General features: G+C 35.4%; 1 protein-coding gene across 2 annotated transcripts in view; it reads right to left on the bottom strand.

Moving 5' to 3' along the window:
• Positions 1-14321, bottom strand: part of FAF1 (Fas associated factor 1) — a 376824-nt gene that overhangs the window by 128037 nt on the left and 234466 nt on the right. For both annotated transcript variants that reach the window (XM_031465103.2, XM_010984732.3), the window contains exon 9: positions 10960-11055. In XM_031465103.2, coding sequence (XP_031320963.1) covers positions 10960-11055 — 96 coding nt within the window. The remainder of the gene's footprint in view (positions 1-10959; positions 11056-14321) is intronic.

Here is a 14321-nt window from a genome sequence, read left to right as displayed (position 1 = left end):
AGCTTAAAAATTCAAAACAGGGGGGAAGGTATAGCTCAAGAAGTAGAATACATGAGGAACTGGGTTCAATCCCCAGTACCTCCTTTAAGAATAAATAAATAAATAAACCTAATTACCTCCCCCAACGAAAAAATTGAAAAAAAAAAAAACAAAACAAAACAACAAAAAAAATTCAAAACACTTTCTCATTTTAAAGCAGAGAGGGAGACTCCTCTTCAAAATAATACATTTACTACGACCAAAACTGTACTTGAATTTCATCTGTGTTTCTTGCAGGCAAATATCTGGAGCATGAACTTCCCTTGAATTTTGAGGCTCAGTCTGAAACAGTCAAAGGTTCAAGATCTAAAAGGTACCCTACATGTTTCCTTAGGGTGCTTAGCCAGGTTCACAGGCAGGTGGAAAGAAACAAAGGTCCAGTACAATAAACCTCACATCTTCTGTCAGCTAAGCTATTATCTCAGCCTTCAGTTAGTCTTGCCTAGTACTCACTTTCCTTTAAGAGGCACAAGATTAAGAAGGACATTTGGAGGACACAGGAGTGAAAAAGAAAGGGACTGTTCTATATGTCACCTTTTTTTCTCACCGCTTTTACCTTACTCCTGCACATTTATCCTTTCTCAATTCTAATCTAATTTTCAAACAATAGCCTATTTCCATAACAATAGGACTTCATCTTATACTTAGGATAGTGATTTTTGATTTTGTGCCTATGTAACACATTATTTTGTCTTCACAAAGCATAGAATTCCTAACTCTCTTAAGATCACAGGAAGCAAAATCCTACGACATCATAATCTTCAAAGGGAGGTATCTAAAAAGCCGATTTTGTTGAAAAAAGTATATTTCAAATATGAATTATTGAAGTATCTGCAAGAATGAGCTACTTAATTATGTATAAGGAACTCCCAATCTCTTCACATTTTCTTATCAGCCATCTAACAGGTTAGGAAAAGCTTTTTCTAAAAAATGAGATAAACAATCCTTTTTTCATTAATGTTTGCTGATGAGAATAGATAATCTCTAGGTTCAGTCATTTTGGTTGCCCTAAAATTCTTTCAATCCAAAGAAGCTATTTACTTAGAATTTTTAAAAACAGCTAAAAAAAATTAGTGATTCTATTTCAGCTGTTTATTGCATTCATCTATTCCCTTTATCATTTAACAAATATTTACAAATCCTACTAAGTGCTACATTGCCTGGATCTGGGTGAAAGATACATAGTCTATGCTCTCTCAAGGAATACCATATAATATATACATATAGATAATTATAAAACCTAATTATTTTATAATAGGTAAGTTCAGAGGAGAGCATTTACCGCACTGGGAGTGGGAGGAATTAGGGCAAACTTCTTAGAAAAGATGGTAACAAAACTGCTTGAGACAAAAATTTAGAACTCATACATACATAAGGCAAACTTATAATTGAAGCAGATATTCTTTTCACTAATTACTTCGGAGAAGAACCAGATTAAAAGCTAGGGATACAGAGATAAAACATGGTTCTAGACTTTAAGAAATTCCCATTTTAAAGGAAGTCATATTTAGTTGTAAATATGTCTTTTTCATTGTGATAAGAGATACAATAAAAGTATAAGCCAAGACTACTGGACAATAAAGGAGAGGGTGATTAGTTACTTTAGAAGGCTGCACAAGGCCTCATGGAAGTGCTAATATTTAACAAGTATCTTTTAAAAAGATATCAATGTTGTAGAGTGTGTGTAATGGAAGACTGTTGGGGAGGGAGTTGTACTTTAGGCAGAGAAAAGACTCAAACAATGAATTGGATGTTTAAAAAAATCAGTAAAGAATTTCAAAAAACAAACTGAATCATCAACTTTGTGTACGGAAGAGGAATGTGAATTGCCTGTAAAGCCAGGAAGTTCCAACAAAACTAGACTGTGGCGGTTCTTAAATTGGCATACTAAGGTATTTGGACTTTACTCTGATGACAATATGGAAATCACTAAAGGTTTTTAGACAGAGGACTGTTCGAGGGAAAAACTCTAATGGGTTTGTGTGTGTGTGTGTGCATGTTTGCGGTAGCTTGGTAGCATATGGCAAATTAGACCTGAAGACACAAAAAGGGATACTTATCTCAAAATTTCAAGTGAGAGGACTTGAGAGCTTATACTTGTGCAATGGGAATTGAATGGAGACAGACTTAAAAATATACCTTAGTAGAATTGATAGGAATTGACCAATTAGACTTGAAGTTTAAAAAAAAAAATGGAAGAGGCAAATAGGTATCAAAATTTCCAGTTTGGGTGACTTAGTGGGTAGGGAAGGTCAGGTCTGGTGAGGAAGAATACTGAAGCCAGATCTCAGATAGAGTAAATTTGAGGAAGCTGTTGGGCATCCAGGTAAAAATGACTAGTAGGTAGCTGGAAAAAAAATTGGGAGTTCAGGAAACAGGTCCAGAAAAGAGTGAAATTTGGAAATGACTGGCATATAAACAATAGCTGAGGTTAGAGAAGTGAATAAGATCACTCAGCTAAAAAATAAAGGAAGAACAGTGATAAGGATAAAAATTTATAGAATATATATATATGTAAATACTTGAATTGGTGAAGAAAAAGAAAAAGTAAAATAGATGGAGAGACAGCTGTCAAAGATTAGAAAGTCAATTAAGAGAAAGGATTTTAGAAGCAAAGTTTGAGAAAATTTCAATGGAGACAAGAAATGTAAACAGGTTCTGCAGCATGAGAATTAAGGAAGAGACAGTATGGAATTATTGTTACAGCACGGAGATAGCTAGATACGAGCAGAGAAGGGGGGGCAGGTCAAATGGTAATAAACCATGTATCTTGTGAACAACGGGGGCCTTTTGGGCATGCAAAGAAAGATAGGAACCTCCATACTGATAAGAAACCACACATTTTGGGGCAACAAGTGTCCAGGAGGCAAAGAAAGGTGAGAAAAGGCAGGAATCTTTGGCATCTGAAAGTAACTTTTTGTTTATTATGCCCTCATTACAATAAAATTGGACTTGCAGGTAAGAGGTATCTATCATGCACCAATACCATGACACGATCAAGACGAAATAAGGACAAAAATCCCTCCTTCCCTTGGGAAGGTAGAGCTGAGATGAAAGTCAGGGAATACGACTCCAAACCCCTCCCTCCCCAATGAATAAATATTCCGCCCATTCATTTTTACATCCTATGGTAACCAGCTTGCCAAAGAAACTTAGCACAGCCGCTCAACTGAGCCTGACTGCTCTCCCCTTGAGAGCATACTATTGCTTAATAAAGCCTTACTTTACTTTCTTGACCTCCATGTCTCATCTCTAAATTCGTTCTGTGACAAGGTAAGAACAGACTCTCTGGTAACATTATGACTAAAAGAAAAAACAAAAAAAAAAAAACGAAGATAAAGAAATCTGAATTTATAATCAAAAGACCTTGTGTGGAATACTTTGCCATTTTCTGTATGACTTTGGGCAAGCATGTTTGCATCACCATTACAGAGGGTGACTTATACTGACTCATAAAGGTAGCTGTGAAAATGAAAGGAGATGGCATAGTATGGTATTTTATAAAAATTATTTTTTTCTGTCCCAAACTTTTTTTTAAGTTGAAGTATAGTTCATATACTGTATTACATAAGTTCCAGGTGTACAATATAGTGATTCACAATTTTTAAAAGTTATACTCAATTTATAGTTATTATAAAATACTGGCTATATTCCCTGTGTTGTACAATATACTCTCATAGCTCATTTTATACATAATAATTTGTACCTCTTAAACTGCTACCCCTATATTTGCCATTCCCCACTTTCCTCTCCCCACTAGTAACCACTAGTTCATTCTCTGTATCTGTCAGTCTGCTGCTTTTTTGGTATATTTACTAGTTTGTTGTACATTTTAGATTCCACAAATAAGTGGTATTAATGCAGTATTTGTCTTTCTCTGTCTGACTTACTTCACTTAGCTTCATGCTGCCCAAGTCCACCCATGTTGCTGCAAATGGCAAAATTTCATTCATTTTTATGGGTGAGTAGTATTTCATAGTATATATAAACCACATCTTCTTTATCCCTCCATCTATCGTTGGACACTTAGGTTGCTTCCACATCTTGGCAATTGTAAATAATGCTGCTATAAACATTTGGGTGCATGTATCTCTTCAAATAAGTGTTTCTGTTCTTTTTTGGATATATACCCAGGAGTGGAATTGCTGGGTCATATGGTAGTTATATTTTTAGCTTTTGAGAAACTTCCATACTGTTTTCCACAGTGGCTGCACTAATTTACATTGCCACCAACAATGTACAAGGGTTCCCTTTTCTCCACATACTTGCCAACATTTGTTATTTGTGTTCTTTTTAATAATAGCCATTCTGACAGGTGTAAGGTGACATGTCATTGCAGTTTTGATTTGCATTTTCCTGATGATTAGTGATGCTGAGCATCTTTACTTACGCCTGTTGGTCATCTGCATTTCCTCTTCAGAAAAATGCCTATTCAGTTCTTCTGCCCATTTTTTAATCAGTTTTGGGGTTTTTTTTTTTTGATGTTGAGTTGTACAAGCTGTTTATGTATTTTGGATATTAACCCTTTATCAGTCAAAGCAAATTTTTTTCCCACTTAGTAGGCTGCCTTTTCATTTTGTCAATGGTTTCCTTTGCTGTACAGCAGCTTTCAAGTTTAATTAGGTCCCATTTGTTTATTTTTGCTTTTATTTCCTTCCTTTTGAAGACATATCCAAAAAACTATTGCTACAACGTATGTCAAAGAGTGTTTTGCCAATGTTTTCCTGTAAGTGTTTTATGGTTTCTGGTCTCATATTTAGGTCTATAATTCACTTTGAATTTATTTTTGTATATGGTGTTAGGGAATGTTCTAGTTTCATTCTTTTATATGTACCTGTCCAGTTTTCCCAGCTTCACTTATTAAAGAAACTATCTTTTCTCCATTTTATGTTCTTGTCTCCTTTGTTGTAGATTAACTGACTATAAGTGCGTGGGTTTATATTTGGGCTCTCTATTCTGTTCCACTGATCTGTGTCTCCTGTGTCTGTTTCTGTGACAGTACCATAGTGTTTTGATGACTGTAACTTTGTAGTATAATCTGAAGTCAGGAAGTGTGATACTTTCAGCTCTGTTCTTCTTTCTCAAGATTGTTTTGGCTACTCAGGGTCTTTCATGTTTATGAACAAGTTTTAAGATTACTTGTTCTAGTTCTATGAAAAAATGCCATTGGTATTTTGATAGGGATCACATTGAATCATAGATTGACTTCTTCCAATCTAAGAACATGGTATATCTATCCATCTGTATGAGTCGTCTTCAATTTCTTTCATCAGTGTATTACAGTTTCCCAAGTACAGGTCTTTTACCTTCTTAGGTAGGTTTGTTCCTAGGTATTTTGGTAAATGGATTGTATCCTCAACTTCTCTTTCTGATAGTTTGTTGTTAGTATTTTGAAATGCAATGGATTTCTGTGTATTAATTTTGTGTCCTACAACTTCACTGAATTCACTGATGAGCTCTAGCAGTTTTCTGGTGACGTCTTTAGGATTTTCTACATATAGTATCATGTCATCTGCAAATAGTGATAGTTTTACTTCTTCCTTTCCAATTTGGATTCTTTTCTTTTCTTTCTTTTTTCCCTTTCCTTCCTTCCTTCCTTCCTTCCTTCCTTCCTTCCTTCCTTCCTTCCTTTCCTTTCCTTTCCTTTCCTTTCCTTTCCTTTCCTTTCCTTTCCTTTCCTTTCCTTTCCTTTCTCTCTCTCTCTCTCTCTGATTGCTGTGGCTAGCACTTCCAATACTACACTGAATAAAAGTGGCAAGAGTGGGCATCCTTGTCTTGCTCCTAATCTTAGAGGAAATGCTTTCAGCTTTTCACTATTGAGTATTATGTTAGTTGTGGGTTTGTCATATATGGCTTTCATTATGTTGAGGTATGTTCCCTCTGTGCCCACTTTCTGGATAGTTTTTATCATAAATGAATGTTGAATTTTGTAAAAAGTTTTTTCTGCATCTACTGGAGATGATCATGTGGTTTTTCTTCTTCAACTTTTTAGTGTAGTGTGTCACATTAATTGATTTGCAGATACTGAAAAATCCTGGCATCCCTGGGATAACTCCCTCTTGATCATGGTATATGGTCCTTTTAATGCATCACTGGATTCAGTTTGCTAATATTTTGTTAAGCATTTTTGCATCTATGTTCACCAGTGATACTGGCCTGTTAATCTTCTTTTTTGTGATATCTTTGTCTGGTTTTGGTATCAGGGTAATGCTGGCCTCATACAATGAGTTTGAAAGTGTTCCTTCCTCTGCAATTCTTTGGAATAGTTTCAGAAAAATAGGTTTTGCTCTTCTCTAAATATTTGGTAGAATTCACCTGTGAAGCCATCTGGTCCTGGACTTGTTTGTCTGGAGTTTTAAAATTCTTATTCAATTTCATTACTGGTAATTTGGTTTGTTCATATTTTCTATTTCTTCCTGGTTCAGTCTTGGGAGATAGCACATTTCTAAGAATTTGTCCAATTCTTCTAGGTTGCCTATTTTACTGCCATATAGTTGTCCATATTAGTCTCTTTTGACTTTTGTACTTCTGTGGTGTCACTTGTAACTTCTCCCTTTTCGTTTTTGATATTACTGATTTGGACCCTCTCCTTTTTTACTCTTGATGAATCTGGTAAAGGTTTATCAACTTTGTTTACCTTTTCAAAGAACCAGCTTTGAGTTTCATTGATCTTTTCGTGTGTGTGTGTGTGTGTGTGTGTGTTTTAAGTCTCTATTTCATTTATTTCTGCTCTGATATTTATGATTTCTTTTCTTCTACTAACTTTAGGTTTTATTTGTTCTTCTTTCTCTGGGTCTAATAGCTAAATTCAATTTTAGTCATATGGTAGAAAAAAGCTACATTGTACTGACTTAGGTGAACAGATGACGAAGAAATAAGAGTCATTCGGTATGGATTACTTTAAGAAGCATGGCTGTGAAAAAAACAAAAGATGAGCTAAAGCTTGAGGGGGAGCCAAGTTTGAAGGAATATTTTTTTTTAGGATACGAAGATTTGAACATGTTCTTAGGAGGAAGAGAAGGAACCAATAGAGAGGGAGAGAATAAAAAATGCAAGAGAGACTGCTTAACTTTCTCCTGTTGTGGGAGAGGCTAATGAGGGTAGAATCAAGATAATGGGCAGAACAAACTCTAATAGCAAACTTCTCAACTAACAAACTTCTCAACTATCAAATTAGCAAATGTGATATTGATATAAACATATCCTTACTTGAATAGTCAAAAAAAAAGTCATAAAAATCTTGGTGCATCAGATCAATTCAGATAGTTTCAAAGAATAGAGGACTCTCAATGATTAGAATGAACAGTTTCTGGCTTGGGTTGATAATGAGCATTAATATGGGCGAGGAGATGGGTTTTGTGGGAGACATGATAATTTCAGTTTTGAACAGAGTGAATCTGTAGTGGGCATTCAGATGGAGATATTCAGGAGGAACTGGATTATTATTTAACTTGTTTGCCTGTGGTGAGTATGTGGCATTGCACCCTATGTGGTCAAGCAAAACACTCATCTCACCAAGTTTTAAAATTTGAAACAGATTTTTAACAACTATCTGTGCTCAATTTCATTTTGTCATGTACAAACTCCTTTACAGAAAGACTGTGCTTTCTTCACAGCCATATTCCTAGCACTTACTCCTGTATCAGGCATAGCGTAGATATATAATCAGAATTTACTGAATGACTACTGAATGAATCTTTTCTGTCAAGGACACCAAAACCTAGGTATTCTTAACTCCTTCCTCTGTTTTCCTACAGATCCTATCAATCACCAGTCCTACTAATTTTCCCAACAAAATATATCTTGAATATATTTCCTTCTCTTTTTTACTAATGATGTTTTACTTCAAGATCTCATTATCTTCTGCCTGTATCGTTAAAATAGATTCACATCTGATTTCTCTGTTTCCAGTCTTGCTTCCCTTATATCTAGCCTCTGCACAGCAGCCAATGTGCTCTACTCTAACATGTCTATTTGGGGAAAAAAAAAATCATTCCCTACTTTTTCCCTCATTTCTTACTTCTCATTGTCTCCCACTATATTTTCATGAACACCAAAGTGCACTCATGTCTCCCCATATTTTACATCAGATCATGCTGTTTCCCCTGAAGGGAATACTATTTCCATGTTTCTTCACTTGGCTGTTACTCATTCTTTATAATTCAACCCAGCTGCCACTGCTTTAGCACCAACCCTGCCTTTCTCCTTCTTCTTTTTGAAAAAAGATTCATTCACAAATATTTATTCTGTGGCTCGTATGTGCCAGGCACTATACTAGGTGTTAGGGCTACAGATAAGGCTTTTGCCTACAACCATTGTTGAAAGTTACAGCACCCCTCCAATATTTGTTCTCCCCTAGTATCTTATGCTTATCTCAACTTTCTCATTAATTATATAATAAGCAATTTTCAGTTTATATTCATTTGACTAGCACATAGTGAGCACTCAATAGATGCCTCCTCAACTAAAGTTGTGAATCAACAGTTTTAACATGATCTACATTTGAAATTTTTTCTTTTGTTACTCTTGGGGTACCCCTCCTGCTCCTCCACTATCAATTGAGGATTGGACAATTCCCAAGGAGCCTGGATCTAGGGATGTCTATACTACCCCACCCAAGCAGCTGGGATGAGAGAAAGGTACCTGGGAAGATCATTGAAAGGGGACTTAGGAGCAAGGGTAGGATGGGAAGAAAAGGGAAAATGTTAAATATTCATAAGGGAAATATATATGTAGGACTAGAAAGAGGATATAAGAAACAAAATTCCCCCAACTAGAGGAGATAACTATAATGGCATAAAATTCAAAACTTGAATTTAACTACTCCCCTCAAATATCTTCTTCCTAACTCAAGGCTTAAAACAGTGAATAGTAAAATGGTAGTTGTCTTGAAATACATGCAGTCATGTAAAAGAGGGGTTAAAACCAGAAGAAAGACGCAGAACCACTGGTTAGGAGCTACAAGGACAAAGCTTCCAGTTTAATATAAAGCAGATATCAACAGACGGAGATATTGACAATGGAACTAGTTACTTCAAGAGGGCAGAATCCTGCCACTGGAGATAAAACACAGATATATTTTGAGTGAGCTATTTTAGCACACAGACTGTGGTCCTAATGTTTTGCATGTAGAAGACATTAAAAAAATGTTTAAGTGAATGCGGGATGAATGGATGGGAGAGTGCAAATCAAATAAAAAATCCTTTCCAGTTTTACAATTCTATGACAACACAAAAACCAAGTCACAGATTCTTTCCCATTTCTCACCAGGCCCCTGGAGGAGGTGGTATTTACAGTTAGCCAGGAAAGGAAAAATAATGGACTCATTCCAGATAATCAGATTTAAAGATATTCCCAAGGCTTTGACTGTTTTAGTTTTGCAAAGCTCCCTAACCCCACTCTACCTTCTTCTGTAATTAACCTAAAGTGTATGCCAGCCTCATAAACACTATTTCTCAGTATACAACACTAACTTCTTTCCACTGAAGAGACTGCCCAAGTAACACATATAATGGTAAGGGTGAGAGAGGGAAATAAAATAGGTAAAATACATATCTTTCACCTCTCAGGGCATAAAATAAAGAATTTTGGGTGGAGCTGTTTTTTACCTTTTTAATGTTAGTAGATTTATCCATTAAAGAGTTGAAGCATAACCTACTAAAGCCATTAAAAATATACTCAAACACTAGAAGGAAGTATTTCAATAAATTATTTCTGGCAATTTCTACCAAGCAGTGAAATTCAGTATCATTTTTTTCTCTCATGCAGAATTAGTGAGATAAAGTCCTGGAAAAAAATAGTGTGGGCTCTTTAAAGGAAATTAGCATTTTTAGAGGCCCAAGAAGACAGTATAGCAGTATTTGTAGCAGGAGTAAAACCTCACTTCTTTGTGGACATACCAAAATGTTAAAAACAAGAGTAGCAAATTATCATTTTCACAGGATGATCAAAGACCAGAACTTCACTTATGTATTCCCTATTCTCTTTCACATATTTAAGTACATACTCAGAGGATGGCTGGAGAAGTCCTGTGACAGCCTCCACAATGAGTGTCCAAAATATACAGTCAGTTTAAATAAAAATTTGCAACCACATCTTGCATAGAATGTAAGTGGAAAAAAGTGTTACTGAACTAGCTCAAGCTTTTGAATACTTCGATCATGCTTTAGCCTGAAAAACACTGGTGTAAAGAAAAGTTTTTTGTACTATTTAATTATGACCTTTTTAAGTCATGGATAAATGGATAAACTGTAATGTGTAGGGTCTCTTTCCCATTCCCTTAACCAAAATCATAATAGGACACATAGTGCTATTTGTAGCCTTTTAACATTGTGCAGGCTCATGAAGACACTTGCAGGCGTATCACATACACAAACATGTTCCCTCTCATCTGCCCTCTTTGTTTCTACAGTACCCTATTTGCACTGTTATCACTGCACTTATTACATTATGCCATTGTGACAAGTTTACTAATCTATCACCTCTGACTCTGAGCATCTTCATATAGGTACACTGTTATTCACTTTTGTTACCTAGTATCAAGCACATTGCCTGGCTCATAGAAGGTGCTCCAATTCAATGAGTTACAAAACCTTCAGGATCAATCCTAATAAACATATTTAGCTATAGAGTCAGCAGCAAAGAAAATCCCTTTGTTAACCTGACATTTCTAAGTAAAAATCATTTCAACCAATCTACCCAAATTCTGTCTGTTGAAACATGAAACTTACAGAACAAGAAGGAGCACATTAGCAATAATCTCCCATGGAAAGTTTCTGCCTTCAAGAATTTACTGAGACTTTATTCACGCTACATTAACTTTATCTATTCATTGTTCTGGCAGATAAAAAAGAATAGGAAGTGGGCAGGTGAGTAGAGGATAGGCCTTCTGTTTAGTGAAAAGCTGGCAAACAGGCTTACCTCTTCGGACTGCTCCCGAGTCTGTGCAGGTGAAGATCTTCTTCCCACTGTAAGTCGATGGCAGGGATAGGAGAGCCCTGATTCAGCAAGACACATCTGCAAAAAGTAGAATCCATCATTTGTAAACAAAATGAGGCTATGTTTCGCAAAAGAGTTTTACTTTTTAGATATTTTCTATTATTTCTGGAGCAAGATTAGAAAGTTCACTCCAGGAGCCTCGGCATTACATTCAAAGGAAGGTTTTGAAAATTTGAAATTTTTCCATTATGGATGTTAAAATAGTCAAGGCTATTTTTCCATCAGACAACAGACTGAGGCTCCAGGAAACTATAACAAAGCCTCAAATAAAGCTAATCATATATATTCTCTGATTCCAGGATGTCTGTTACTTTTCTCATTGGAAAAACACTTCTGTTTCCCAATTCCCAGGGCGGTACTCTATACACCTTTTTTAAAGGGTACCTAGAAGAGTGTTTGCTGAAGGCATTAAAAAAAAGTTTCTATTCATGGTAACAATGTCATTTATGCTTTAATCAGTATAAATCCACAATTTCAGATCATTATAACCAATGAAACTATAATACATGTAAAGCACTTTTAGCACAGTACCTGGCATTTAGACATTCAGTTTATTCTTTTATTACTATTATGATCTAAAATGCTATCCAAAGAATCTGCCTAGTTTTGCCAAAAGAATTAAAATAATATATATTTACTTCTATTGAATTTTACAGTGGGTCAGATTTTAAATAGCAACTCTGAGGTTTAAATTAAATTTGAGAAATATGAGTACATGTCACCTTTGTCTACAAAGACTAATTAAAACAATACTAAATAGCCCCAAGATGATATTTTCCTTTGGTGTTAGAAAATGACAAACATTTAATGCAATGATGTTATAAAGTGAAGTTTCTTTTATTATTATTCAAAATAAAATTGGGTATCACTAGCACACTGAAAACATCCATTGTAACTTTTGGGGAGGTAGGAATCAAATTGATACATAAGAAAACCCAAATATCTGTAAATTCATAGGGGCCAGACACAATAGTGGGTTGATCATAACTGTAATTCAAACATGTATTATAATTAAGCTAATTATCTGAAGACAAATACTGGAATAGAAAATGCAAATGTCACATAACTATCCAGGTATTTTCAATCATGTGAGGTGTGCGTTGTCATATAGGTTATAGTGATAAAAATCACAGGTGTTTGATTGCTGTTATTTTTCCTTTAGTATGGTTAGAGGTTTCTGTTTCTTTGCTTTTGCACCTAGATATTTTGGAACTGAACCTTACAAATGCTAGAAGACTTGATGAATAAAATAAATAAATAAAAGCAAAGCTGCATTGATTCTGTTATTTCTATTCAATCGTATTCATCAACATAGTTGTCACAATTAGCTCAATTTATTTCATTTCAGTACAAGTAAAAGCAAAGCTAAGTTGGATAAGAAGCACAGGCTACATTTCAAGCCACACTGCCTTCACAATATTTTTCATTTGAAAAAGTTCTCCTCCCCCCACCCTGAAATCCTCTGGTAATGAAATAGTAATGATGGTAAATGTCACTGATAATCAGAAGCAGTGCAGTGTAACGGAAAGAGACCTGGAGGAGCCAGAAAAATCTCAGTTTAAGTACTGCCTAGCCTTCTGATCTTGGAAAAGTCATTTCTCTATTCTAAGTTAGAGTTCTCTCATTTATTAATTGAGGTGAGTAATTCCTGCCCTAACTACCTGAATGGACTTTTGAAAAGGTTAAATAGGATAAGGCAAGTAAAAGCTGGCTTTGAAACTATACTGAAATAGGCAGAAGAGCTGCTACCATTTCAGTGGTTATTATTTTTAGGACTTGGAGAAGAGAAATGGTGACTAAGTTCCACTGTTACTACCTTGGCATACAGCCCAGTTATGTGTAAGTTAGAACATATTTTAGGAGGAGCTAGAGGAAAGTGCTTATGAAAAGTACATGGTAACTACAAATGGGCTTGCTCTTTAATGGTTTGGTCTCCACAGTTATCAACTTTAACCTCTGCCAAGGCTACTAATAATTCATGAATATAAGAGGAGAGTGGCTAGCACTTTCTCTTTAGTTGACAGCTGACCAAGATTGCCTCCTTCTTTTTCAGATCTTACTAATCACAATGCACTGAGGAAATTGAAAGTTCAGAAATTTCTGAGTTACTATGTGCCCAGCATTGACTAAATATTAGGCAAAGTGTCTTTTTTAAGGTAACATATATACCAGTTGGGGAGACAACAGATGCACATAGGAACAGGGACAGAAAAAGGAATACAAATGAGTAAAGATGGGATTATATGTAGTCTCTGTAGTGCTAGGGACCCCTTGGAAGGGACAACAGTTACTCAGCAAGTGACTACAAGAAGTTAGGGCTAAAGTAAATGTTTGCTAAAACTCAAGATCGAAACTTAAATAATAGATGTGAAGTCAAAAGGCTGAGGCTCCAGGCAGGCTAAAGCACTCAAATTGCCCAATGACAATGGGCAAAATCACTTAGAATTTCTGTACTTCAGTTTTCTTACTTAGAAAGTGGTGTAAGACAATCTGCCTTTAATTTTCAAAATAGAGTAACACAATCTGTTCTACTCTTCCTCAGAGTTGGTATGAAGTTCCAATAAGATTATGTATGTGAAACCAAATTGTTACCTAATTGTAAATGATCAACATTCTTATCACTGGAGTATTTATTTTGCAAGAAATTGGAAAAAAAAAAAGATTAGGGCTGCAGGTCTGTTTGACTTTACAGCTGAAGATTTGCATTTAGATTTACATACATCGTATTAGTTAATTAACCTCTATATAATGGTAATCTTTCAATCACAAGATTGCTTTAACTTGATACAATGAAGAACTGTGACTCATTTCAAAACCTCCTTCAAGTCTTTATTCCTTTTTTTCTGGATATGTTAGACTGTAATTCTCTGACTCTCCATCATGGCAGACGCAGCGCATACAAATTCAGCAGAAAGTCAAGATTCTTTTATTTTATTATTTAATTTTACACACTGGCCACACAGCTGGGAGTATATCTGGATACTCAGGGGTTGGTTGGGGAAAAAAAATAGAATTTTCATGCATAAAATCTCACTGGCTAATTGATCCTACAAAAACAAACTCCTATGTCATTCAACAACATAACCATAAAATGTTGCTGTCCAATGTCACAGGATTTTGTTGTATATGTATTAAGACTTTTGTTTTACAGTAATTTTAGATTTACAACAAAATTGAGAGGAAAGAACAGAGATTTCTCCTAAACTCTCTGCCCCTCCTCGCCTCCCACACACATAGTCTTCCCCATTGTCAACTTCATTCACTGGAATGGTGCATTTTTTGAC

This window comes from Camelus dromedarius, chromosome 14 (genome assembly GCF_036321535.1).
Source record: "Camelus dromedarius isolate mCamDro1 chromosome 14, mCamDro1.pat, whole genome shotgun sequence".
NCBI classification, from domain to species: Eukaryota; Metazoa; Chordata; class Mammalia; order Artiodactyla; family Camelidae; genus Camelus; species Camelus dromedarius.
The sequence above is the reverse complement of the archived record's forward strand: the minus strand, read 5'-3'. Positions and strand labels throughout refer to the sequence as shown.